The sequence below is a fragment of the Puma concolor genome, chromosome D2 (assembly GCF_028749965.1).
Source record: "Puma concolor isolate L17-30 chromosome D2, mPumCon1.1.hap2, whole genome shotgun sequence".
Taxonomy (NCBI): domain Eukaryota; kingdom Metazoa; phylum Chordata; class Mammalia; order Carnivora; family Felidae; genus Puma; species Puma concolor.
In genome coordinates, this window is record NC_141677.1 from 56,507,630 (window position 1) to 56,534,303 (window position 26,674).

The 26,674-nt window shown below is 44.0% G+C and overlaps 1 protein-coding gene across 2 annotated transcripts in view; it reads right to left on the reverse strand.

Annotated features, from left to right (window-relative positions):
• BLNK (B cell linker) overlaps nucleotides 1–26,674 on the reverse strand; it is a 78,169-nt gene that overhangs the window by 46,064 nt on the left and 5,431 nt on the right. For both annotated transcript variants that reach the window (XM_086680507.1, XM_086680508.1), the window contains exons 2-3: nucleotides 5,938–6,003; nucleotides 1,309–1,358 (exon numbers count right to left, since the gene is read on the reverse strand). In XM_086680507.1, the coding sequence (XP_086536633.1) occupies nucleotides 1,309–1,358; nucleotides 5,938–6,003 (116 nt within the window). The remainder of the gene's footprint in view (nucleotides 1–1,308; nucleotides 1,359–5,937; nucleotides 6,004–26,674) is intronic.

The following is a 26,674-nucleotide window of genomic DNA, read 5'->3' on the forward strand; positions in this document are numbered from 1 at the left end:
CTGGGAATTAGGGCCCAAGGGTACAGGGAGGGGGGCCTGGTTCAGTTCTGACCGCTCAGGGGTTTGTGGAATGGCCAGGGAGCTTCAATCCACTAGCAGTGTGACCCTAGGCCAGTATCTGCCTATTGCCTTTCTTATCTATTATCTGCTCCCCACTAGTCATTAAGCACCTTAAGGTCAGGGGCTATAGTTTGTTCCCTACTCCATGTCTAGTAGCGTGAGCACCACGCGGGGCACACTTGTGTAATATTTGTTGAACGAGTCAAAGAATGTGTGCAACAGCGGAAGCAACTGGAGTTACCGAGTCCAGAGAAGAAACCCTTCAAGTGACCTAATTTCCTAATTGTATCCTTGACGTTGCACAGACCCACTCTATTTCTCTTTTATTTGGTGTTTACAGACTTGTGCTGTGTGGCCATTAGGACACACTTAAGGAGCCACTAGGAAATGGATTGCATCTGTGTCCTGACGGAGCTGTCTGCCCTTGACAGGCCCAGGTAGGTGTGGGAGGTCACCACCGGAAACGTCCAAACAGAAAGTGGACCTCACTGTGGCGCATGGTGGGGGGAGCAGGTGTCAGCACCGGATTGGATACAGGCTGTAGGACCCCTGGGGCTCCTTTTAAACCTGACACTCCATGATTCCATGACTTTCCTACCACAACTTGGGTTACTTAGCAGGTGTAGTCTGTTTTCTTGTTTAGAACTTGGGAGAGAAGAATGAATTTGTTCTCATTTGTTCACTAAGCAGCTCCCTTGACTTTTGATCGGGTAGATTTCAAAGGTCAGGACGGGGCATGTATGTATATATGTTTGTATCACTCTGTGACCCAGTGAGTTCTGGAAAGTGGTCCAACAGGTCAGTCACCAGACTTGGGTAGCTTGGGTCCTACACAGCCTCCACCTCAGATTAGATTAGACATTGCTGTAAGGACTTTCATAAAACTTCGTGCTTCTCCATCACCCTGAACCCTAATTGCTTTTAGATCGTGAATGGATACTCTTCTTTGCTATAAATTCTATGAGTGTGGAGACTATATTTTTCTTGGTTAGCACTGTATCTCCACCTAAAACCTTGTATGTACCTGGCACATGGACAATACTTAATAAATGTCTGATAAGTAGATGAGTGGATGGATGGATGGATGGATGGAGTACTACATCCCCACTATAGTCAAATGCTTAATAGATTTGGGCATTAGGATAGGCACCTTTTATTTTCAAATGAGTAGAACATAGTTCCCTTTTCAAGAATTAAACATGAACATGAAATTAGTCAAGAGTCCAAGTATTTTAGAAATACTCTTACCTGAGGCATAGTCCCTTTGAGGAACACTTGGAGGTGCTTTGACTTTCAGCCTATAGATAACAACCATTAGACAAACGGTCAGTGGGTAGGACAACTGTTGTCAAGGCCCGTAATATAAGCAAATATAGGGATAACAGACAGATAACTAATAGAATAATGGCTTCTTTTGGACCCATCACATTGAAAGACTAAATGTATTATAAATGTAGTGAAGCCGTTGATCAGAGGTCTCCTAGCTCCCTCATCTCCCCAGTGTACAACGGGGCTGTGACTTGGCAAAGGTGAAGTCAGGTGGTGGGATATTCACCTGAGTTCAGAGCTTCAGGGAAGAAAATTGTTAACTGGTTGATAAGATGGTAATAGAAGATGAACTCTGTTTTAATAAATAACTCAATGCAGGACGCCTGGGTGGCTCAGCCAGTCAAGCGTCTGACTCTTGGTTTCTACTGTGGTCACGACCTCACGGTTTTGTGAGTTCGAGCCCCACATGGGGCTCTGTGCTGGCAACGCGGAGCCTTGCTTGGGATTCTCTCTCTCTGTCTCTCTCTGCCCCTCCCCGACTCATGCTGTCTCTGTCTCTCTCAAAAATAAACTTAAAAGAAATAAATTAATACCTCAGTGCTTTAAACAACAAGAAAAATATTAGTTATAATGAGCACTTCGGTTGTAGGTTGGACTGACACTATTTTTGCACTATTTAAAAAAAAAAAAAAAAAAGCCAAATAAGAGAGCAATGAGTGTTCCCGGGTGGGGATTGTGATATTTAGCTTACTTAGAAGTTGAACTGTTTCAAGCACTCTCAAAACTACTTTAGTATCTTTAGGCATATATAGAATGTTTGAATATTCACAATCCTTCCCTACTCATTACGAGAAGAAACTTAAAATTACATTTTAAAAATATACCCCAATTTTTAGGCTTTTTATAAGTTTTGACACCACCTCCCATTCTATTTCTAGTAAATTATTATTCTTACTAATAATTGCCCATTTTATTTAAGAATGATTTGCTTAAAGAAGTTTAAAAATATATAAATAGAACCTATATCCAGTAGCTTTTATTTACTAAAACATCACATCCTTTTACAGAGGCAGGATATAAGGTAACCATTACATGCAAAACATATTTCATTCCTTGGGGGGAAAAAAGCAGCACAGAAATTCATGTTTGATTACAAAAAATAAGCCTGATAAACCAGAATTGTAATGTTTCAAAAATAACAATTTTTATATTTGCATAGAAATTCTGCTTTTTGTTTGCCCCAAGGTTCTCAGATCAATTATTTCATTCAATTCTCATAGCAAGACAGGGTGTGCTGGGAAGATATTATCATTAGATGTATGACGAGGTCCAGAGACAGAGATGATCCACAGTGTTATAGGGGAAAAAAACCCTCAAAAACAAACAAGGAATGGTACCAGGTCTATTCCTGAAAGAGAAAAATTTTGAAAACTAACCATTCCCCTTTATTGCCATCATTTCATTAAAGAAAAGAAAGGGTATTTTAATATTCCCAAATGTATGAAGGTTATCATCTCCGAATAAAGGACAGACTCAGGAAAGGGCTGTTGGTCACTGAACACCGACCAGGAAGAAAAGCTGTGGTTTGGGCCTCACTCAGCAGCTGGCAGCTGCATGCCAACCCCCAACGCTTCAAGGTCCTTATTTTCTCATTTGGCCATGAACCAGTGACAACTCTGTCATGGTCTTGTGTTAGGAAACCAGCGTGTTCAACCGTGCTTCCTCCTTTCAAGGTAGCACCTGTTGCCTGGCAACGAGTAAGAGCTTAACTGCAGGTCCCTTAGAACCAAAGGGCCACTGACTTCACCCAGGGTAATGACTGTGGCAGCCAGATTTCCCAAGCTGAGAAGAAACATTTGTCAAGTACAAGTGCATTTTGGGAACAATGGGCATAAAAAAAATAGAAACTGTCTGAAAATATGTGAGCTCCGTGGCTACTGTGTAAGTATGACCGACCATGGAAAAGAGAGACATTTTATACAGAGGCTCCATATTATTAAGAAAAGTCGTGTGTTATAAAACTAGCAACTGTGGGATAATTAATCTAGAATTGCTAGTGATTAAAACAACGACTCGCAGGCTTCTCTCATTTCAGTGAGATTCTGTATGTGTCAGAAGTATTAAATGAAAATAATCACATGCCTCTCCCTGCCACAGGACAGAACATGGAGACAAAGTCTCCTCCTCTAGGAGATGACCAGTTCCCCACAAGCAGACCGTTTTAACGATTTTATGATAATCACTTATACATATTGAGACTCATTTACATTTTATAGTCTAAAAACACCATAAAACATGATTTCTTTCAAGTTTAGCAAAGACCAAAGAATGAAGATATTCTGTTCTTTATATATATATAATATATATCACATATTTATATTATATATAATCTATACATATATATTTAATGTTTATTTATTTATTTTGAGAGAGAGAGTGCAAACAGGGGAGGGGCAGGGAGAGAGGGAGGCAGAGAATCCCAAGCAGGCTCCACACTGTCAGCACAGAGCCCAGTGTGGGGCTGGGACACAGGAACCACAAGATCATGACCTGTGAAGCTGAAATCAAGAGTTGGTCATTTAACCAACTGAGCCACCCAGATGCCCCTGAACATACTCTGTTCTGAAGGTATAGGTCAATGAACTTTTATACACAATTAGTGGTACAAAATTTTTGGAAAACAATTTGGTAGTATCAACAAAAATGTCAAGGGCATAACTTCTTCAATCTAGAAATTTCATTTCAGGAATTTAGCTTTCTGCTATACTCAAAGTCTACAAAAACTATTTATTGAAATGTTATTTATGGCAGTTAAACTGAAAGAAATGGCCACAAAATTTTGATTGATCTTATCAAATTGCCCTCCAAGAATATATGCCTGTTTAAACTCCCACACTCCCTCTCTTTAAAAAGTGTCCACCAGGGGCGCCTGGGTGGCTCAGTCAGTTAAGCCTCTGACTCTGATCTTGGCTCAGGTCATGATCTCAGTTTGTGAGATTGAGCCCCGTGGGATTCTCTCTGTCCCTCTCTCTCTGCCCCTCCCCTGCTCACGTGTGTGCACACACTCTCTCTCTCACAAAATAAATAAATAAAACTTAAAAAAATAAAAAGTGTCCACCAATACATAGCTGGTTAAATGAATGATAATGGATTTATAGCAGACTATTAATCAGCTATTCAAAAAGGAATATGGTTTATTTTTACATACTAACAAACAAAGATATCCATGATATAACATTAAGTAAAACCACTAAGCAAAGTCAGGTTGGTAGAATGTTTTATGGAGAATAGCACCATTCATGATGAAAATGTATGTATGTATAGGTAAGTGCTACATCTATGTCAATATACGTGTGTGCGTGTGAAAATACATACATGTAGATATTTATGCCAGACTCACTCATGACAATGTCCATTGCCCTGGAGTGGGTTGATGTGGGGCATGGGGAAGGAGGAGATTTTGACTGTATGCAATTCTGAATTCTTTGATTTTTTTTCTCTTCTGGTGAATGACCACTACTTTCATTTTCTGAAAAAAAGAACTTAAACAAAAACTTAGTGGAATACCATCTCCCCTCTCCTCTTAACTTAGATTTTGAGTGACAAATATAGATATGTACAATTTTTATTTTCTTTTTTTAAAAAAACTTAAGAGTTTCTGATGTGCAGGAAGATTTGGAATTCTAGTTTCCTTTTCCAAATGCCAACTGAAAACACTATTTTGGGGTGCCTGGGTGGCTCAGTCAGCTAAGCATCTGACTTTGGTCAGGTCATGATCTCACAGTTCATGGGTTCAAGGCCCACATCGGGCTTTGCACTGACAGTACAGAGTCTGCTTGGGATTCTCTGTCTCCTTCTCTCTCTACCCCTCCCCTGCTCATGTTCTCTCTCTTTCTCAAAAATAAATAAACGTTAAAAAAAATTTTTTTAAAGGGGTGCCTGAGTGGCTCAGTCATTTGAGCCTCCAACTTTGGCTCAGGTAATGATCTCACAGTTGACAAGTTCGAGCCCCACGACGGGCTCAGTGCTGACAGCTCAGAGCCTGGAGCCTGCTTCCGATTCTGTGTCTCTCTCTCTCTCTGCCCCTTCCCTGCTCATACTCTGTCTCTCTCTGTCTCAAAAATAAAGATTAAAAAAAATTTTTTTAACTCCATTTTAAGGCTATAACTGAAAAAACAAAAATTGAAATATGGAAAACAGGTATGGCATCCTAAAGATGCTAGGGCTGTGTTCTTGTAACTTCTCTTTTGGATTTCTCCAACCATGTCCTAGTGGCCCTTAACTACATAGTTACAGAAGCTGATTTTCCTGTTTCTATAAAGGTCTTTGTTGACATTTGCCATCTTAAGTGGCATAGCTCACTTTTACTGCAATGAGAGGGGAAAGCAAAGGGCCCTGAGCATCACCCTGTTCATTTGCCATGTTTCCTGAACATAGATCTGACCACCATAGACTCTGGCCATGAGTTAGAAAGGGTTACATGCTAAAAAGGTTGCAACTCCTCACTCAGGTAACAGAGAACTTTGTCTTCTTCCACTTAGCACAGGCTGGGATGATGTGTTAATTATGTAAATGAGTGCTTATACAGTGCTATGGAGTTTAACTTACTTTTTGATCTTGTTCATTATTCCACCTTCATTGTTCTTGATGTCATGGACCATCTTTTGAAGTTGCCTGCAAGAAATAAAATCACACATAAAATATTAATAATAGGTTGATTTTTTTTTTTTAAGTCAAAAGGGAATACAAAAAGGAGAAAAAACCCTACAATAAGCCCCCAGTGAGAATCGTATCGTATTTAATCGACCACCCGCTACTTGAGTAAAGCAAAGCGTGACTGATAATGTAAGGAACGTGGTCATTGGGCCGTGTCCCTGTCCCCTGAATGTCTGGGCTCTGAAGAGAAATTCTGGTTTCCAGATCTATTCATTTTTAGGAGACACGGGAGGCAAAAGCCCTCTGAATAACCTCACTGTTCATCACTTATTGTCCTTAGAGCATTTGCACTGCCAGGATGGGGCTACCTTGAAGGACAGGTGGGCTGAAATCAGGCCCAAGAGTTCTTGGTTAACTTTACTAGGTTGAATCTGGAAAAACTGTCACTAGAAAGTTGTACCTACACAGAAGCCATAAGGAAAATGATTAATGAATCTGACTGCCTACACATTTGGAAATTCTGTACAACAAAAGGAATATGCACAAGATCAGGAGATGAATGATGTGCTGGAAGAAATATTTGCAACACAAGAACAATAAGGACTACGTGTTTTGATTTACAAAGAAATCTTATGACTCAGTAAAAAAAGATGAATAATTCAATAGGAAATGGGCAAAACATGTGAACATACAGCTAACAGAAAAGGACGAGTGGCTAACAGATAACATGACTTATTTTTTAAGAAATTTGCATCTAAACAACGAGATATGTTCTGCTTTATCAAATTGGCAAAACTTAATGTGATAATACCCTGGGGCGGGGTGGCGGGCGCACCAAAATATGGATATTCTTGGGAATGCAATTTGTGATGATTAATATCTGTTAAATTTTAAAACCTCCATGCCTTTTGACCCAGAAATTCTACTGCTAGGGATTTGCCATCCTGAACATGGTCATAAAACTATACCACTATGTACTATGTTATTTGTGTAATAACCCTAATCCTTCCTGCCTCCCCACTAAATAAAACCTGGAAACAACCTAAATGCCCATCAATCATTAAAAGGGAACTAGCTAAATAAACTTTGATAAAGCCATACAATGGAATACCACAGACCCTTAAAAAAAAAGAAAAAAAAAAAAAAAGAAGCACACATCAGTATTGCTGATACATGAAAATCCCCAATACCTATTAAGTTACACAAATACGGTGAAGGAGAAAAAGAAAAAAGGAAGAAAGGAAGGGAAGTTCAGAATAATGTGTATGGTGTTTTTTTGTGCGATTGCAAAGGACATATACATTCATATGTGCTGGTAGGTGCATAATTTTTTAGAAAGATATGCAAGGAATTATTCAAAGAATGTTTTCAAAGTCAATACAATGTCTTCATACAAATTAGGAAAAGGTACCCTTTTTTCTGAGTGGACATTGCTCAGTGGCCAGGCACACAGCTTGGCAAATAGCGAAAGACAGATTTCAGTCTCTACTTGTCCTCATGGCTGGGTGCCCTTGTACCAAGGGCAGAGCGAGGGCTGGAGGCTTGAGTGGGGATGAGGGCTTCTGCTTTATAAAAAGGAGACTTTCACTTTACAATGAAGATTTTTCTATATTAGTTGAATGTTCATAGCTTGTGCATCTATCATTTTATTATCTGTTTTTATATACATAAATAGAGGAAAATGTTAAAAGTTGGAATCTTGGGCCATGGTTTTTTCCTTCATAACTCTCTGACTTAAAAAAATATATGTGTAAGTATGTTACTTATATATATTTACATTTACATGTAAATATATCTAATAAATATGTTCACATATTATGTATAATACACATTTACATATTATAGTGTATATGTAAATAATGGTGTGTATAAATATATTTATTATTTCTATTTATATGTAAATTATGTATGTATAATTTCACACGGTTCTGCCCTGAAAGAGTAGGATAGCCGAATTTACCCTTCAGGCAAGCCTTTGCTTTGTTCTGAGGAAACCATTTGATTGGGCCCTATAGTTATCAAAACGTAAATCTTGTCCACAGCCATCGCTCTTGGAGAAACCTATTTCCCGCAAACCTGCATGCACACTTCTCTTGCTCTCGGAGCTAGGCCTTGCGTTAGGTAATATGAACAGTGGTGCACAATTCAGCTTGGCAGAGGCCTTCAAAACCCTGTTGACTGTGGGGGGGAATCCGGGGAAATAATCTCTGGCTCAGCACGGATTTAGGACGCACATGTTGCAAAGCTCTTCAGTGTGGGTGGAGGAGTTTAGAGCAGGGAGGAGGCTTGGGGTGGGGGGGCCTCTGCCTGGCCAGCCTGTTGGCGTCTGCAGCTAAGTGTTAATTTAAGGCTAACTAACCCATCTAGGTTGCTGTTCTGCTGTAGTTGTTTACTGAGGGGCCCTTGGGCACTAAGGAGTGGGGGAGATTTACCGGGTAGGGATGGACCCTCTTACCCTCAACTATTTTGGGAAAAGGAAAGTTCTCAAAGGAATGGGAACTTGTCCTGGGGATCTTAGGGAGTTCTCTCCCCTTCTCCCTCTAATGATTGTTAGGAACTAATACTGAAGAACAACCACTGAAGTGGTGGAGAGGAGGGGAGGGATGGATACAAGGGTGGAGTGTTGGCTGGAACCTGAGGCTGGGTCTGGGCTCCAGCTCTGAGAAGAGCCATGCCGGGCACCATCACTAGGCATTTGCACCAAGACAATTCCTCTCCATTGCCCCTGAATGTTCAGCGGTATCCTGTTTATCCTGTTGCAGCCTCTGGGCTGTGGGCAAGGGTGTGTTCCATGGCGTGAAGAGCTGAGTGCACGGGGAACACGGCTGGAAGGTGGAGTAGCAGAAGAGAAACTTCTTTTAGGACATCCTTTAGGCTACATCTTGGGGAACTGTCTTCAGAACTGGGGGACCCACTGAGGGGCCCATGTTGGGAGGTGGGGAGGGGTCGGAGCCAAGCAGTAATCTGGGTAACAAAGGAAATGAGATGGCGTTTTCTATCCCCAGTTAGGGAGGCTGTGCTCACAGATTCTACTCATATGAGAACTCAGCAGAGCACCAGGCTCAGCGGCAGGGAGACGAGAATGGATGAGGGTGAAGGAGGACTACCTGCCCAACCGAGGTACACAGAGGGTCCCTAAAGCTCGACCTTTGAGCTGCTTCGGAACTCCTCGGTATTCTAGAGTTTGTTCACATATAACCTGTGCCTACCACTCCCCCCGCCCCATCTCCTTTTCCTGCAGAACTATAGGGAATCTCTGAGACAGAGGAATGAGGGAAAATGGGAGATAAGATGTCCGGGCACAAGAGAAAGAGACACAGAGAGCGAAGCTGGAATGGTTTGATTGGGAAGCAATGTAATCATTTCCAGTGCAGAGCAGAGGGCATCTCCCGCTGTAAGCTGATGTAACTGAACGGAATGCCTTTAGACTAAATTAAACCTTAACCAGGTTTAAGGACAAGATGAGCCAGAGTGAAGGATGCTGTCTGAAATTTGTCAGCAGCGAGACACAGACAGAGTAAGAGGGAGCCAGGGGCTGATTTGTATAAGCAACTTTGCTGCAGGTGTAGACAAACAGGCGTAAATTGTTGCAAAAGAGTTTCATGTAATTCTGTCATTTGCTCAAGTTGGTATTTGATACTTCTTGGCCTTTCTTAAGTTATTTTCATTATAGATTTTTTTTTTAACGTTTACTTATTTATTTATTTTTGAGACAGAGAGAGACAGAGCATGAACGGGGGAGGAGCAGAGAGAGAGGGAGACACAGAATCTTAAGCAGGCTCCAGGCTCTGAGCTGTCAGCACAGAGCCCGACACGGGGCTCGAACTCACGGACCTGCGAGATCATGACCTGAGCTGAAGTCGGCCGCTTAACCGACTAAGCCACCCAGGTGCCCCTCATTATAGATTATTAAAATAATCAGTTGCTTCATAAATTATGCTTCTTGTGTTCAAAACTTTTCCCCTCCCTCTGCCTCTCGTTCACACAACACTTGAGGCTCACAGACTGCTGTTTCAGCAGCCAAGTGTCTGTTACCTGGAAAAACAGTGTCCGCCAAACCAAGAAGACCTGGGGATGCTCTCAGCTCCTTTTATCAACTATTCACACGCTGCCTGATGCACAGCTTTCCTGCTCTCTGGTACCGTCTTTGGGGCCCTTTTTTCCCCCCTCTACTACAACATAAAGCACATGCAAAGGCATGTGCAGCTGGACTGTTCCCAGATTTAAATACCAGCGGTCTCACTGTGAGAAGTCGCGTGTAGGTGAAAATAGGCAAAAAAAAAAAAAAAAAAAAAGCTTCTCTTTGATTAGCCCTTTCAGAGATATCTTTCCATGGATGGTGAAAGGATAATAGGAGCACAATGTTCTACTCTTTAAATTATGAAGAGACAGCCATGTACAGGTTACAAAATAAAATGAACGAAGAACAAAGCTCATGTAATATATTTTTTAAAAGATGTCAATAGTGTATTTTTTAAGTGTACTCATTTTGAGAGAGACAGAGGGAGCAGGGGAGGGGCAGAGAGAGGGGGACAGAGGATCTGAAGGGGGCCCCAATGCAGGGCTTGAATTCACCAAGGCAGAGCTTGTGACCTGAGTTGAAGTTGGATGTTCAACTGACTGAGCCACTCAGGCACCCAATAACGTATTTTTTAAGTAGCATGCTATTTCAACATTTTACAGTGGTGAATACATTATATAAATAATTATAATTATTATTTCTCTATAAACCAAATCAAATTATACATTCTCTCCTTTGTCATTGATTTAAAAAATTTTCTTCAAGCTTTTGAATTAATGTCAACAACCTTAGTTATTTAACAATACTCTGAAGTAGTGTGACCCGGGCTGAGCCTGGACCTCAGAGGATTTAGATCCCACAATGTACTGAGTTGGAAAAAAATCACTGTTTGAAAGTCAGCAGCAGGGTTTTTTTTTGCCTTCAAGGAAGTGGTTTACTTTAGAATCTGATAGACCAGTGGTTCCCACTGTAAACTGCACCTGAATCACCTGATGGGCTCTGAAAATGGTGAACCCACCCCCAGAGCTTCTGATTGGGTAAGTCTGTAAGTGGGTCGGCTAATTTGCATTGCTAACAATTTCCTTGGTGCTGACTTTACTGGCCAGGAGACCACCCTCTGAACATATTCCCCCCCCCCCCGCCCCCCCCCCGCCCCCCGCCCCCCCCCCCACCCCAGCCCCTTGCTGTGAGCCTTTTAGTTGTGCCTAAGTTAAGCAAATAGATGCTTGGGAAAAGTTCTCAAGCATTCAAGGGTGAAATTTCAGACAAATAAATTGAGTGGTCACTTCAATAACTTAATTTGGGTGTGGGTTTTACTAGACTATCCCTCCTCTGTGAGACTCTGGACTTTTCTCTGTGTGGATTTAGACTACCCCATGCCTGTGTATTTTTATTTATTTTATAGTCACGTGCTTTCTTCCTGAGCCATAGTTTGCTAAAGCAGAGTATCAATGAAGGGGGTGCAGGACAGACACGCCCCTCACATTTGCAACAACGTAAAAAGGGACTGGATCTGCTTGGCACAGAGCCACATGGCCAGGACCATTTGGTGACGTTGGGACATGACTATATCCCTGTCCCTGGCTGTCCTTGCTGCTACTCAGCCTGCAAAGACTCTAAGCCAGGAAGTGAGGAAAATGAGGATATGGTATATAGGCCTTGGGCTTTGCTACTGGATGTTTCCTGTCTTCTGGGGCCTTCTGGTTGTTGGTCCTCTACAGGTTGACCTCTCCAGGGATTTTTATAGTGCAGAGGTGAGCTGGCCCTTGAAATAGTCTATGGCTGGGAGCAAAGCACGGAAGACCTGAAGAAGGATCCAGGAGGCTGAACGAAACCTTGTCAGGGAGCAAATATAAATCGTTCTCTGTGTTGTGCTTCCTTCCATTATTTCCCAAATTTCAGCAAAGTCTTAACTATGTATGACTAAATCTATTAGGATTGTGGGGGAATGAGGAAAGGGTCTGTGGCCAAAGGTGAAAGAGCCTGAGAAACTCACATGGTGCCTGGAGGATGCTGTCTGCTCCACAGTGGGGGGAAAAATGACTCCAAGAAGAGGGACTCATGGATCTGGAGACAAGCAAGAGCCAGTATGGAGCAGTGTGGGATGTGTATGCAGCCCTGGGAGTCCCAGAATGCCAGGGGCGGGAATAGGGGTACTGTAATTTGAACGGCAAAGAATGATGTGACTTTTTTTCTTTGGAGTCACAGGTAAATAGTGACTGGTCACATAGGTTGTACAGTTTTTAATTTTATAACTTTATTTCTGATAAAAAATGTAATCTATGCTAAGTGAAACAATCCTGAAAGCCTGATTCCAACTAGACTCTGGGAAAAGCAAAACTATGAAAACAGTAAAATGATCAGTGGTTGTGCTTTCAGGAGGAGGAAGGGAAGGATGAATAGATGGAATGGGATTTTTTGGGCAGTGAAACTATTTTTGTATGTCACTATAAGGGTGGCCACATGTAACATGTTCATTGTATCAAAATTTGCAAATAAAACTGAAAATGTCACTCTTACTTCCAACCCCCACTATTAACATTTAATTAAATAGCCTTCTAGGGGCGCCCGGGTGGCTCAATAGGTTAAGCGTCCAACTTTGTCCAACTTCGGCTTGGGTCATGATCTCATGGTTTGTGGGTTCGAGCCCCCCCCCCCCCCCCCATCGGGCTCTGTGCTGACAGCTCAGAGGCTGGAGCCTGTTTCGGATTCTGTGTCTCCCTCTCTCTTTGCCCCTCCCCTACTCGAGCTCTGTCTCTCTCTCCTGTCTCTCTCTCTCCCAAAGATAAACATTAAAAAATTAAAAGACTTCTAATGTTTTACTACACGTGTATAGTATGTATAGATTTTACATAATTAAGATGATACTTGACATTTTGTAATCTGCATTTTTCACTTATATCTCGAACATTTTCACAAGTGAGTAGGATCCTTAGACTTTGTTTGCTTAGCTAGCCAGTCTTTATCTGCACCTTTTCTCCTCCTGCAAACTGAAAAGGCTTTTAATTAGCTGAAACTCTGATCTGGGTGGGTGTGACAGGGAGCAATGAAATGTCAGGACCACCCCCCCCTCTACCCCCCCAGCCCATGTGCTTGAGGGAGTGGAGAGAGAAGACCAGACCAGACCTGAGCCCAGCACCAGCAAGAGCTGTTGACAAGTCCTGGATGCCTGGGGGCGGAGGGGCAGGAAAGAGTCCATCTCAGGTTCAAACCCAGATCACTCTAAAACAATGTTTCTAAACGCTAGCATCTGTTAAATGAAGATATGTACCTTGCAGGGTTGCTGTGAATAGACAATGGATGTAAGGTGCCTGCCCAGAAGAAAGTTTTGGTACATTGTAATGGCCCTTCTTGCAGAAGACCCTGGGGACTGGTTTGGACCAGGAACAAAACTCAAAATCAGTGCCCTCTGCTAGAGGGAAGTGGGGGTGGGAGGGCGTTACCACCTGGGTTGATTTCCTCCAGGCCAGAAGGTGCTCCAGAAATGGGTTTGGTTGTGGGGTGTTTTGTTGTTGTTCTTGTTTTGTTAGTGTTTTTTCTGGGGGGGGGAGGTGATGGGTGGTTGCAGGGAGAACGCTCCCATCCTGGCGTGGCTGATTGGTACCAACAAGTGGGAATCATCTACTAACCACTGTTCTGCATGAAACCAGGCATTACGTGCCCTGACCGGAGTGGCATTTTGATCTCTAACCTGCAGGAATACCTTTGCAAAAAGATGAATTATTTTGGGTTCTTAGGGTGCCTTTAGTCCCAACAAATGCTTCCATAGAGCCAGCTGTATCCAAGTGTAAGAAGAGAGCATTTTAATCACCACTAAGTTTAGTACAAGACAAAATAATGTGCCTGCTTAAAAAAAAAAAAAAAAATTGAGGGGCGCCTGGGTGGCTCAGTTGGTTAAGCGTCCGACTTCGGCTCAGGTCATGAGGTCGCGGTCCGTGAGTTCGAGCCCCGCATCGGGCTCTGTGCTGACCGCTCAGAGCCTGGAGCCTGTTTCAGATTCTGTGTCTCCCTCTCTCTGACCCTCCCCCGTTCATGTTCTGTCTCTCTCTGTCTCAAAAATAAATAAACATTAAAAAAAATTAAAAAAAAATTCAATTAAAAACAAAAATTCAGATTGCTGGGCCTGCAACCATCTCAAGGTAATAAAAATCCCAGGTGGGGCCCAGGAATCTGCATTTTCACAGACTTCTTGGACTGGTGATTCTTACGTACACAGAAAGCTGAGAAGCTTTATTAAAAGAAGCAAGGCAGATTTATCTGCTTCTAGTCTAGGCTTAATTGCACAGAGCACAAGAGAAGGCCCCCAACTTCCATAGTATTTTTGCACCTGCCTGCATTGCCTGAAATTTCTTTAACAGAAAAGCTTTACTCCATATTGGGATGCTGAAGGCTTACCCGGACACTCTCTCTTCCCACGAAAGGAACATAGGAGTTTTAGTCAATAGTGTGATGTCTGCTTGCAATAGGGGAAAAGAGCAGAAAGAATCAGATGTGGGTGCGGAGGACCAGGCTCTTACCTTCACCCATGCTCAGATCAATACAAATTTGACACAGAGCTACTTTTCATCTGCCTGCTCTCTGTTCCCTGGCAACCGGCACCAGAGCAGGGACTCCCAACTCCAGGAGCTGAATACAAACAGCCCAGCCTTTTTCAAGGGGTATTTTGTAAATTTGGAGTTAAGAGCTTACATCAAAGGGCAGTCTCTATACATCTTCTTCTTAGAGGAGGTAGTCTTGATTTGGGCTACGCATTAGAGTCACTTAGGGTGCTTTTAATAATCCTCATACCCAAGGCTCCCCACCAGACCATTGGCTCCCAGGTGATTCTAATGTGTGGCCAAGGTTGAGAACCACTGGCCAAATTATCACTGTAGGAAAGACCCACAGCCTAAGAGAGCATGGGAGAAGAATCCATAGATGCTGGCTGCCTTTCAGAAAAGTGTCTACAGGCTGAGAGCAGCCCTGGGATGTAGAGGGACAGAACAAATCCAGAAGGGTGGACTGGTGGACACAGAGCTCCACCAGGGCCAAGGGAGCACCGAGAAGGCACTGCACATGCGTAGTTTGGTCCCATCATCAAAAAGTAGTCCAAGTGGGGCGCCTGGGTGGCGCAGTCGGTTAAGCGTCCGACTTCAGCCAGGTCACGATCTCGCGGTCCGGGAGTTGGAGCCCCGCGTCGGGCTCTGGGCTGATGGCTCAGAGCCTGGAGCCTGTTTCACATTCTGTGTCTCCCTCTCTCTCTGCCCCTCCCCCGTTCATGCTCTGTCTCTCTCTGTCCCAAAAATAAATAAACGTTGGAAAAAAAAAAAAAAAAGTAGTCCAAGATAATTTTGTATCTTTTACAAAATATCTTTCCAATAATTTTGCCAAATACAGGAGATGATTTCAAAGGTGGTATTATCTGGTATTATTTTTAGTAGAAAAAATAAAAGGATCAGAAAACATCTTGCTTTCCTTTCAGCTCCTTAATGCACTCACAGAGGACCATGAAAGGCAGGTTTTAGCAGGCTTTTGCACTTCGGTCTTTTCCAGGAAAGGTGGAATGCAGAGCAAGTTAATCAGAGAAAATCCATGTTTGCTTTGGGTTTAGGAATGGATTGAAGAGGGTCTTGGATGAAAGAGACTCTTGGCAAACAAAAAGAGCAGATAAATCCTTCCTCCTTCTTCACCCCCCACATCTTAACCACGGTCCGATCCGGGTCTAGAATTTTATTTTGTCAGTATCTGTGGAGCTGGTCCTCTGTGTATGAGGGATTTTGTCAGGGCCCTCGTCAGCTACTGTTCCTAAACCCCAGCTTTCACCAGGCCACGTCCTCCTTAAGAGTCTGCAGCAACTCCTTGGGTCTCCTGAATAATCCTGACTTTTCCTCTTGGCTGAGAGTTATTCACTGTTGCCCTGAGCTCCTGGAACCCCCCCTGACAGTGGGCTTGGATCTGTGAATTATCTGCATCTACTTGTCTGGGTACCTTAGAACATCTGCACTCTCCTCATATCCGGCTGTTTCCTCCAACATATATGTTCCTAAGATCATCTGGAATAACAATCTCTCTAACATCTTCTTTGGTATATATAAAGAAGAAGACATTCGTTCTCTTAATTCCTTTCCACCATGAATGGAGTTTTAAAAATGTAACAATCATCACTGGGTCTGGCGATCCTTCATCTGACTTCCTCCTTTCTGAGGTATTTAAATGATCTTCGATCATTGAGTCTGAGTTTCTTTTTAAGATGCTACTCATCATTTTTATAGTATGTTTTATTTTTGTTAAATTTCAATACAAGCATTGTGTGATAGAAAGTTGAAAGCTTCTGATACGAAAGAGAATAAGAAAACAATGGAATTTATAATCGGGTACCCTTGGATGCTCAGGCTTGAACCTTTTGGGCTTTTTTTGACCCTCTTTCTCTTTGACTCTTCATCTGCGATCACCAGTTCAGTCAGTTCACCTCCAGATGATCTTTTCTGTCTCTGTTTCCTCATGCCCACTCCTTCAGCCACAGCCACTATGATCTCATGGACAATGGACAACGCCAAAAGCTTCCCATCTGGGTCTCCCTACTTCAGTCCCTCCCTTCCCCCAAATTCGTTTTCTTAAATTACCCCTTTGCATCATGTCACTCACACACGAATGTCTTCAATGTCTCCCTGCTTCATGCATGATAAAGGACAAACTCATTTGCTTGGCATTCAAAGGCCTTCACAATTTGGACCCAACCAAACATTTTAGACATAATTATGATGCCCACTGTTATGAACCCACAATTGTTCCCCTGAGCCCAAGGCCCAGCTTAAGTGGCTCCTTTCCCCTTCCAGATTATTTCTTGGGCGCAGGAAGGAGGTCGCTTAGGGAAAGAGCACTGGAGCCCAGAGAAGTGGATTCTGCTCTTATCTCTGCTGCTTCCTGGCTTCGCCAATCTGAGCAATCCCCTTCATCACTCAGTGCCTCATTTTCTCTTGTAAAACGAGAAGATTGGATTACAGGGGCGCTGAGGTCTTTTGGAGCTCTGCATTTTATCTCTGTATATCCTGGATTCATAGCACTTCAGGCAGAACTACTGATGGGCCATTTAATCTCCAGTGTTGATAACAGCTTGTGAACTGTTATTTGGTTCATGTGACATCTTTTGTATGCTGTATCTTAAACTTCGTTTCCTAAACTCAAAGTAGTTTTGTTTCTTCATTTTATGAAAGTGATACATGCTAATCCCTAAAAATCCATATGATACAGACACGTAAAAGGGAAAACTCCTCCTTTGGCCATAGGGAGGGTCAGAGGGCTGTGAGGGCCCCTGAGAAGAGAGTGGCTGACCCGAAGTTTTGAGATGAAGTGTCCTGGGAACTGGATCCTGGTGGGAAAATCAAAATTCAGCAGGCAAAAGAGTGAGGAACAGGAGCCAGGTGGCAGAAACAGCAGGTGCCAAGGCCCAGAGGTGAAACTGGCTGGGATGCTTGGGGTCTGGTGAGCAGCTGAGAGCAGCAGGATGTGGGGTGTTGGGGGAAGGGTGGAGTCATAGATGAGGCTGGAGGGTGGGGTCAGGCAGCTAGGGCCTTGTTAGTCAGGCCAAGGAGATGGGTTATAGGCAGCAGGAAGCCCCTGAAAACCTTTCCTCAGAGGTGTGCCCAGGTTAGGGTAGAAAAAGGGAGGAGGGGACACTGGTGGCTGGGAGACCGGTATGAAAGCAGCCCTCCTGGACCCCAGCCCCAGTCCACGGTAGGGAGATACTAGAAGGATAACATCAAGATGCCCTTTAGTGCCCCAGCTGGGCAGGGGGAAGAGCTGATGGCTGCACAGTGGACCATACTGGGGTCTGAGGCAGAACAGATCCGCAATACTGGTCCTGTCTTCATTTAAAATGTCAATATTTTGGGGCATTTGGGTGGGTCATTCAGTGAAGCATCTGACTTGTGCTCAGGTCATAACCTCACAGGTCATGAGTTCCAGACCTGCATCAGCATGGAGCCTGCTTAGGATTCTCTCCTCTCTCCTCTCTCTCTCTCTCTCTCTCTCTCTCCCTCCCTCCCCCACTCTCTCTCTCAAAATAAATTAAACAAAAAACAAAATAAATAAGTAAATAAACAATAACATTTCAATATTTTGTTCATCGTGAACTATTTTTTTTTTTTGCCTTACTTTTGATTTTTAAAGTATTATCTTGAAATACTATTTAACTTACTGATGGGTGGAGGATTTCTTCTTAAAGTTTAATGTTATCATTTTTTTTTTTTACATGAAACATGTATTTGTCTTCTTTAGTCTATAAACCCTGGATGAGTGCCCACGCTGGGAAAGTCAGGTGCCAGACACAGAGCTAACTAGCTTGAGCACAAATCCTTCCCCCTGGGAATGCAGGAAAAAGGTCCTGCCACCCCCTAATCTCATGACAAAAACCTTCTGGTTTATGTGAAACCAGAGGACAAACACAGAGACTGGGGGATTCTCTGATTTGCACAAAATATCTTCCTTTTGGATAATTTCTGTCTCAAAGCTGAAGTCTCTGTTTATGAACCATCGTCTTGAAGCAGAATGCCACTTTTTAGTGACTAGTCTGCTATCTGCATGCGGCGGAGACTGTCCCATCCCATTGGCTGGCAGGCTTCCCTCCTCTGCCTCTCCAACCCTCTTCTAGTCCTGGCCCAGCTTCCTCATGTCCCTCCTTCCTGTGGCATCATGGGTGCTATATTTAGATTTGCAAATTCAGCAGCAGAGGGGGCTTCTTCCTTCTAGAAACTGAGTCCGCACTGGAGATGGCACAAAAGTTTTGACAGCCCCTTCTGTGGTGAGGAAGCCCCCCAAGGATGAGTTAGCACCACCGTCCCATTTCACAGATGCAGATACCAAGGCCCAGAGAGATCATGACGCTTGTCTTGTCTCGGACCACACAGCTTGGAAACCCTGACTCCTAGGTTTGCCTGTCATTAAGGTAGTCACAGTGAGAGAAACTTTAGTAATATCGTGGATCAATCCCCTCTTGTTGTAAGGGAGGAAACTAAGTTCTAGAGAAATGTTGCCACTGCCCCAAGATTGATTAACAAAAGGGGCTCTTGGGTGGCTTGGTCGGTTGAGCATCTGACTTCGGCCCAGGTCATAATCCCGGGGTTCGTGAGTTCGGGCCCCACATCGAGCTCTGCACTGATGGTGCAGAGCCTGCTTGGGATTCTCTCTCTCCCCTTCTCTCTCCCCCTCTCTCTCTTCCTCCCTGCTCGTGCATGCTCTCTCTCCCAAAATAAATTTCAAAAACTTAAAAAAAAAAAAAAAAGATCGATTAGCTAAAGATTCCCCCAGCTCTTTCCATCACACCCTGTTCTTTCCCTTTCCACACATGGCTTGGGTCTCCTGCCAGAGGCTCAGCTTTTCCGTTGCAGGGACTGCGTCTTCCACTTTCTTGTGCCACAGCCCAGAGCCACCATGAACAGTCCGTGCCCAGGAAGCCATGCCGGTGGTCACACTCAGATAATCGGTAGTTCAGTAGTAAAAGCTGGCGCTTAGTGAGCCTGTGTTATGCGCCAGGTGCTTTGCATCTATTACTTCACTTAACCCTCGCGACCCTCTGAGGTAGGTCCTATTATTATCCGCATTTTTTACTGCGATTAAAAATAACTACACACCAGATTTATCATCCTAACTACCTCTAAGTGTCTAGATCAGTAGTGTTTTCGCCTATACATTGCATATTCACATTGTTGTGATTATCCCAGTTTTAATACATGAGAAAACATTCACTCAGAGAAGTTGAGTAATTTGTCCCATGTCCTACACCCAGTTGAGGACAGCTGGGATTCAAAGTGGGGCCTTTTGACTCCAGAGCCCATGCTCCCAACCACCCGTGGATAACCTATGCTGGCTTGTTTCAGCCTGACCCTTACCTGGGCAGGAGGGGCCATCACCACAGGCCTCTTTGGTCACCTCCATCTCTGTCCCTGGAGAAGGCATCCGATCCTTCCACCAAGCAAGCAGTCTTTACTGGGGACACATGTGCCCCCACCACCACCCTGCTGCTGGTCCCCAAGAGCTGACTTGTTGCTAGAGGGAAGCATGGGCTCTTAGGGGCCTGTCTCTATCTTTAAGGAGGGGCAGAAAACAAAGAGGACGGGACAGATGGCAGGAGGAGAGGCAGAGGGTAGTGCAGGCAGGTGGGGAGTGGGTAGGAACGCGGTCCAGGCCCTCTGGGGTCTGGGACCTCCTGAGAAGCAGGATGGCTGGACTCACGGAGGGAGACCAGGGCACCACGTGCCCATGTCCTTTCACGGCATCCTAGTGACAAAGACTGCCCAGGAGACCTGGCGTGGAGGGGTGCATGCAGCTTAACTGTTAGCAACTTGTTTCTGCGGTTCTTAACCACCGTTAACCAGAGAAATTAACTTGCAAGTTTCTCCAGACACTCTACCATTTTTCTTTCTTTTCTTTCTACCGCGATCTGCAAATACTTTGTGGTTGTCTTTGGCATGTCTGAAGTGCTGATCTGTGTTATAAGTCCAATTGGGCTGACCTGCACAGGCAGGAGTAGGGATGATCCTATGAAGGCCCTGAATCCTTTTTACAAATCCTGGCATGCTTTACCCTGTCAGAGGCAGTTAGGCACGGGGCACAGCACCCTGAGACTGATGAGGTAACAAAGGAAATAGGCTAAACTAGACTCAAGAAGTTCTTAGATGATCTGCCACTTGCTGTGATAGTTTCTACTGACTTGCGGGGACTGCAGGGACACACTTTCCTTCCTCCCAGCGCTGAGGAGGCCTTGCTGGTCCCCTCACTCAGCCACTCACGCAGCAGGGAGGGACTGGGGGGAAGGGAAATCTCTTCCAAAAAAACCATACATACATAAGCAGGTTGCAAAATGCAAAAAAGTTACAGGAGGCTCCTGTGTCCACAGATGGCACAGACTGTTGGTTTGGAACAGTCCCCAGAGGTCATGTTATTTAATCCTGTCACTGTGCTTGGCTTTGACATGCTCTTTGTTCTAACAAGGTGCAGACAGCTGACATTTTGCTATGTTCACGGCCTCTCCTCAACCGGCATGAAAATTGCCCTGGGGAACTGATGATTCCCAAACAACAAATTTGTAAGACGATGATGTGATGTATAATTCTAATCACATTTCAGAACCTTCCGAAAATGTAATCTGTGTAATTCTAGAAAAGGAATGTGTTTTTAAGAATTTAAGCATGTTCTTTTATTTATTTATTTATTTATTTATTTATTTATTTATTTTCAGAGAGAGAGAGAGAGAGAGAGAGAGAGGTGGGGGGGAGAGACAGTGCGTGTGAGTTGGGGAAGGGCAAAGAGAATGAGAATCCTAAACAGGCTCTGTGCTCAGCAGGGGAGGGGGACTGGGGCAGGGGGAGGGGCTGACAGGATTGATCTTACTACCACGAGATCATGACCTAAACTGAAATCAAGAGTTGGATGCCTAACCAACTGACTGAGCCACCCAAGTAACCGAGCATGCTCATTTAAATTAAAAAAAAATTTTTTTTAATTTATATATTTATTTTGAAGGAGACAGTGAGCAGGGGAGGGGGGGCAGGGAGAAAGAAAGAATCCCAAGCAGGCTCCATGCTGTCAGCCTAGAGCCCAATGCAGGGCTCGAACCCATGAGTTGTGAGATCATGACTTGATCAGAAACCAAGAGTCGGATGCCCAACCAACTGAGCCACCCAAGCACCCCAAGCATGTCCTTTTAAAGATTAACCTTGATGGGAAAAAAGGACTCTTGCCTATGTCTACATTGGCACAATATAATATTGTCACCCACTTATCTGGGCATCCCAGTTTGATAGTTAAAAGCAAAGATATTTTCAGAGAGTGAAGAGTGATTTTGAGGAATGATATTTCTAGTACGTTGAAAAATTCGGCTCAGTTAAGCTCATTTCACTGGGATCTGAGTAAAAAACCCTACTGGGGAATATCACATGTGGGGATTGAAGTGGAAAGAAGCCTTGTAATTCTTAAAAACCATCCAAAAATGCTTATTAATAATACGTGAAAACACACTTTGAAACAACATCTAATTGGTGAAAAAAAATATAGCACGGATCCCCAAGTATAATATTTTATGGTAAGTACAGAAAATAATTTCATTGTCACTTTTTTCTATGGAGGCGAAATACACTGTGTAAAATTGACCATTTCTACCGTTTCGAAGTGTGCAATTGAGCAACTTCCTGACGGGGTGCAGCCACCACCGCTATCTAGTTGCAGAGGTTTTACATCACCCCAAAAGGAAACCTCATTCCCACAAAGAGGTCATTAGCAATTTTAAAGCAGATTTCCCCCCATTTTATTTGGAGGTATTTACACAAATACCTTTTGTTTTAATCGTTTTAAGAGGTTGTGTTCGGCATGCATCAGGTATATTAGGCCCAATCATCTGTGACTGGTTTGCAAATGTGATCATTTTTGAATGTGGAGAATGATATGAAATGAAATGAAAAGACTTTCTATTGTAAAAAAAAAAAAAAAAAAAGAAAAAGACTTTGACCCTAAACAGGCTGTAAAGACTGCTTAAAAGGCACAATAGTCACAGATAACGACGAGGATCTGGTTTTCCAAGGATTTGGTATTTCATTTGCCATTTCCCTTTTGAAAGTGTATTTCCCAAGTTTGTATTTTATCCCACCCATAGTTATTCGCACTAAAATAAGATAACTTTGGGGCGCCTGGGTGGCTCAGTCAGTTAAGTGTCTGACTTTGGCTCAGGTCATGATCTCACAGTTTGTGAGTTCGAGCCCCATGTCGGGCTCTGGGCTGACAGCTCGGAGCCTGCTTCCGATTCTGTGTCTTCCTCTCTCTCTGCCCCTCCCCCACTCACACTCTGTCTCTCTCTCAAAAAAAAAAAAAAAAACATTAAAATAAAAAAAATAAATAAAAAAAAAAATAAAATAAGATAACTTTCCTTCCGGCCAGGTACTGAGTGTGGACACTGATATGCTTCCTGTGCCTAAGAGATTATTCTTCATCCCATAGCAGTGAAGTTGTAAAGTAAACAACGACAACAAATTGAATGGGGGGGGAGGGTCTCTCACCCTGTAGGGAGCATCCTTAACCACAGCCCCCCACCGCCAACTCCCTTTGCTTGGGCGTGGTCTCCCTCCTCCAAACTTTCCCTCCTTATCACCTGTTCTTTCCTGAACAAAGTCCCATTCTTCCAGCTAACAGCTGTGGACTGAGCCACCTCTGTGAGGGAGAGAAAAGCCCAGCTATCTGCCCTCCAGCCGCAGGGATGTTGGTGACAGATAGTGCCTTAATGCCTTAACCTATTACCCTCGGTGAGCTTTCATTTTGAACCAGGACTCTGAGACACTGCCTTATCCCGCATGGATGCCTCTTTAATGACACAATTTGGGAAAGCCCCAGCCAGGAGGGATTTGGGGGAAGGAAGCATCCACGGATCTCTTCCTCTCTGTTTAACATATTCACTGCTACAACACCCCTGTTATGTTATATGTTATTATAATAATGTATGATATTACTTTCCAGATGAAAAGGTTGAGGCGAAAAGGGATTACATGACCCGTTCAAAGACCATGAGCCGGTAAGTACAGAGAAGTATTCAAATCCAGGCCTGCCTGATTTCAAAGATCCTATTCTTTCCAGTATGGCAAAAACACCTTTCTGAGCACTTCTTAAATTATACCACGTCGGTCCTGTATGCTCGGTCTATGCGTGAGACCAACTCTTCTCTTTATAATTACAGCTCACTCTCAGACTACACAAACGACTGTGGGAACGTTCTTGGAAAAATATGTATCCGTAGATATCAAATGTGCTGGGTCAGCACAGAATTCAAGTGCAGACCAGGAAACCTGTAAGAGCCTGAAATACTGATGGGCATGGTTCTGTAGGGGTTTCTGGGGTTTCTCACTAGTAAATTAGTTCTTTTAGTTAAAAAAAAATGTCTAGGGGCGCCTGGGTTAAGTGCCCAACTTTGGCTCAGGTCATGATCTCGCAGTTCGTGAGTTCCAGCCACACATTGGGCTCTGTGCTGACGGCCTGGAGCCTGCTTTGGATTCTGTGTCTCCCTCTCTCTCTGCCCCTCCCTCACTCACACACACTCTCTCTCTCAAGAGATAAATAAACATTAAAAAAAATTTTTTTTTAATATCTAGGGCAAATACAGAATATAGACTAAGCTGGACCAATCTCTATTGGTCAACACCTGACACAGGGTAAAAAAAAAAAAAAAAAAAAAAAAAAAGAGGGGAGTGGCCTACGTACTCCCTTCTCCCAGCAGGCAAACAGGGAGCTACGGTTCTGGAGCAGGATCAGCTATGTGAGCTCCGACAGTGACTTCACCTCTCTGGGCCTTAGGTTTCTTGCCTCAGAAATAAAGTTGCTAAAGAGACGGCCTCCCAAGTCCTCGCCAGGAGACCTGTGTGATCTGGATGGGGGCTTCTCCGGTGCTGTCCGTGTCCTTCCACAGAGCAGGGGGAGCAGGCTCAGCTGGCGTGGCTCAGGGAACCTGTGACCAGAACTGACTACATCATTTCTAGGGGCCCAGGAAGTCCAGCAAGCGTGTGCAGTGAGAACACTGAAGCTGTCCTTGAGGCTTAGACACCAACGGCCTTGAACAAACAGAGAGACACAGGGCCACCTTAAAGAAGCAGAAAGGCTGACACAGAAGAGGGGCTGACAGAGGGGAATCACGAAGCAAGAGACACACGCGTCCGATGGGGAGAGAGTGGCAGCCCCTCTGACCATTGTCCAGCAGAGACAGAGTCTGGTTAAGCAGACTCAGATGGTTTCCCTGGCAAGGTCATAGCCATAGTGGGCAAGGGCACTGCAGCCCTTTGGCTTGGAAGCAGGATCTGGGGTCACCCATGAGCCTGAGCATCTGACACTACAACACGCAGCAGCCCCACACCAGCCTGGACCCCTTGCACGCATACCCTGTCATCATTCCCAATAGTGTAAGAGGATCACACCAACTGCTCACCTCTGGATAAGATCAACACCAACTTAAAGAGTCATGGGAGGCTGGATAGAGGACTCCTTTCTACTAAAGCTGGAATAAACTCTTTTTTAAAAAAGTTCCACCCTCAAAACCCAGCCATCAGTTTCACAAAATATACACCAGTGGCCATGGGGAGATCAGGCAAGAAAGGGTGAATTGTGCTGCAGAAACTATCCAAGGTGATGTCAGAGTTATTTGGATCCGTGCCTCACAGTGCTGCAGCATCTTCACATGGGACTGAGAAGACATTAAAGGGTGGAATGATACACAGCATCTCATCCCCCACACCTCAACCTGTTTTTTATCCAGAAACATTCTACCCATGGACCTCAGGGCAATGCGTTCTGCTCTAGGACAGACACAGCATATCCACCTCTGTCCAGAGTTTGGCCATAGGATCAGATCTATAAGCCCTTGGACTTCCTAATAGCTATGTTACCACTTAATTGGCTTTTTATCCCAACTCTAAGGATTTGCACTCATGGTTTACCTGGTCTGCTTACAGAGGTAGAAACAGAGACTATTCCAAGATGACCTTATGCCTGGAGATCTTTCCTGCTCTCGTTTCTCTGGAGAGACCAACATATACCCCATTGGTGCATATCGTTTGTGGAATCTAGTTTTATTTGACCCTAAAAATTTTTTAAAATAGTAACTCATTGAAATATAGGCCCCAGCACCTCTAGCCCTTCTCCTAGGCAACCCCTCACCCAAACCGTCCCAGATAGAGGAATATCAGAAGGCTTATCAATTGCAAAGATATATATTCTAAACTTTAAACACATACCATCTCTGTAAGAATATACAAATGAAGAGGGGCTTCCTGTTCGAGACAGAATTCATTTACTTGGCCTAAATCAGTTTCTCAACAGCAGCTCTATTGCAATTTTTGGCGATTCTTTGCTGTGAGTACTGCTCTGTAAGTGTAGGATGCTTACCAGCACCTCTGGCGTCTACCTGTTGGTGCCAGCAGCACCCCCTCCACATTTGTGATGATCAAGTGTCCCCTGGGGGACGAAAGTGCCCCTGGTGGAGAAGCACCGATCTAAATGATGCAGCCAGGCCTTCACGGAGGACAGCAGAAGGAGGCTTCCGTGGAGTCTCTAAAAAGCCAGAGAGACCTTTCCGTTTCCCTGCTACATGCTATCATTCAATTTTTTTTCTTATTCATATTCTTTGTTTTAAAGTTTACTTATTTATTTCGAGAGAGAAGTGAGCAAGCATGAGCGGGGGAGGGACAGAGAGAGAGGGAGAGAGAACCCCTAGCGGACTCTGTGCTGTCAGCGCAGAGCCCGACACGGGACTCCATCTCACAAACCATGAGACCATGACCCGAGCCAAAATCAAGACTTGACGCTCAACTGACTGACCCCCCCAGGGGCCCCTCCTATTCGTATTCTTTAACCAGCCTAGATTCTGTGATGCTGCTGCATGTGGGCAAGAGGAAGATCCTCTTTGAAAATGAACCAAACAGTAAATTCTCCACTGAACAGATGAGGTTCGTCATCCGTGGGGGAAAATCAAGAGACTATCTGCAAATGTCTGCCTGAAGTTCTCTGGAGAGAACTACTCCAGAACTACTCTCTGGAGTAGTACCAGCCCAGTCTCCTCCAATTCCGTGATGTAGGAGTCTTGGCTGGAATGTAATTGTGGTTCCATCCTTGTGAACCTAATTAAGTGTATCACAGCCCACTTCGAGACCAGTTGCATGAAAA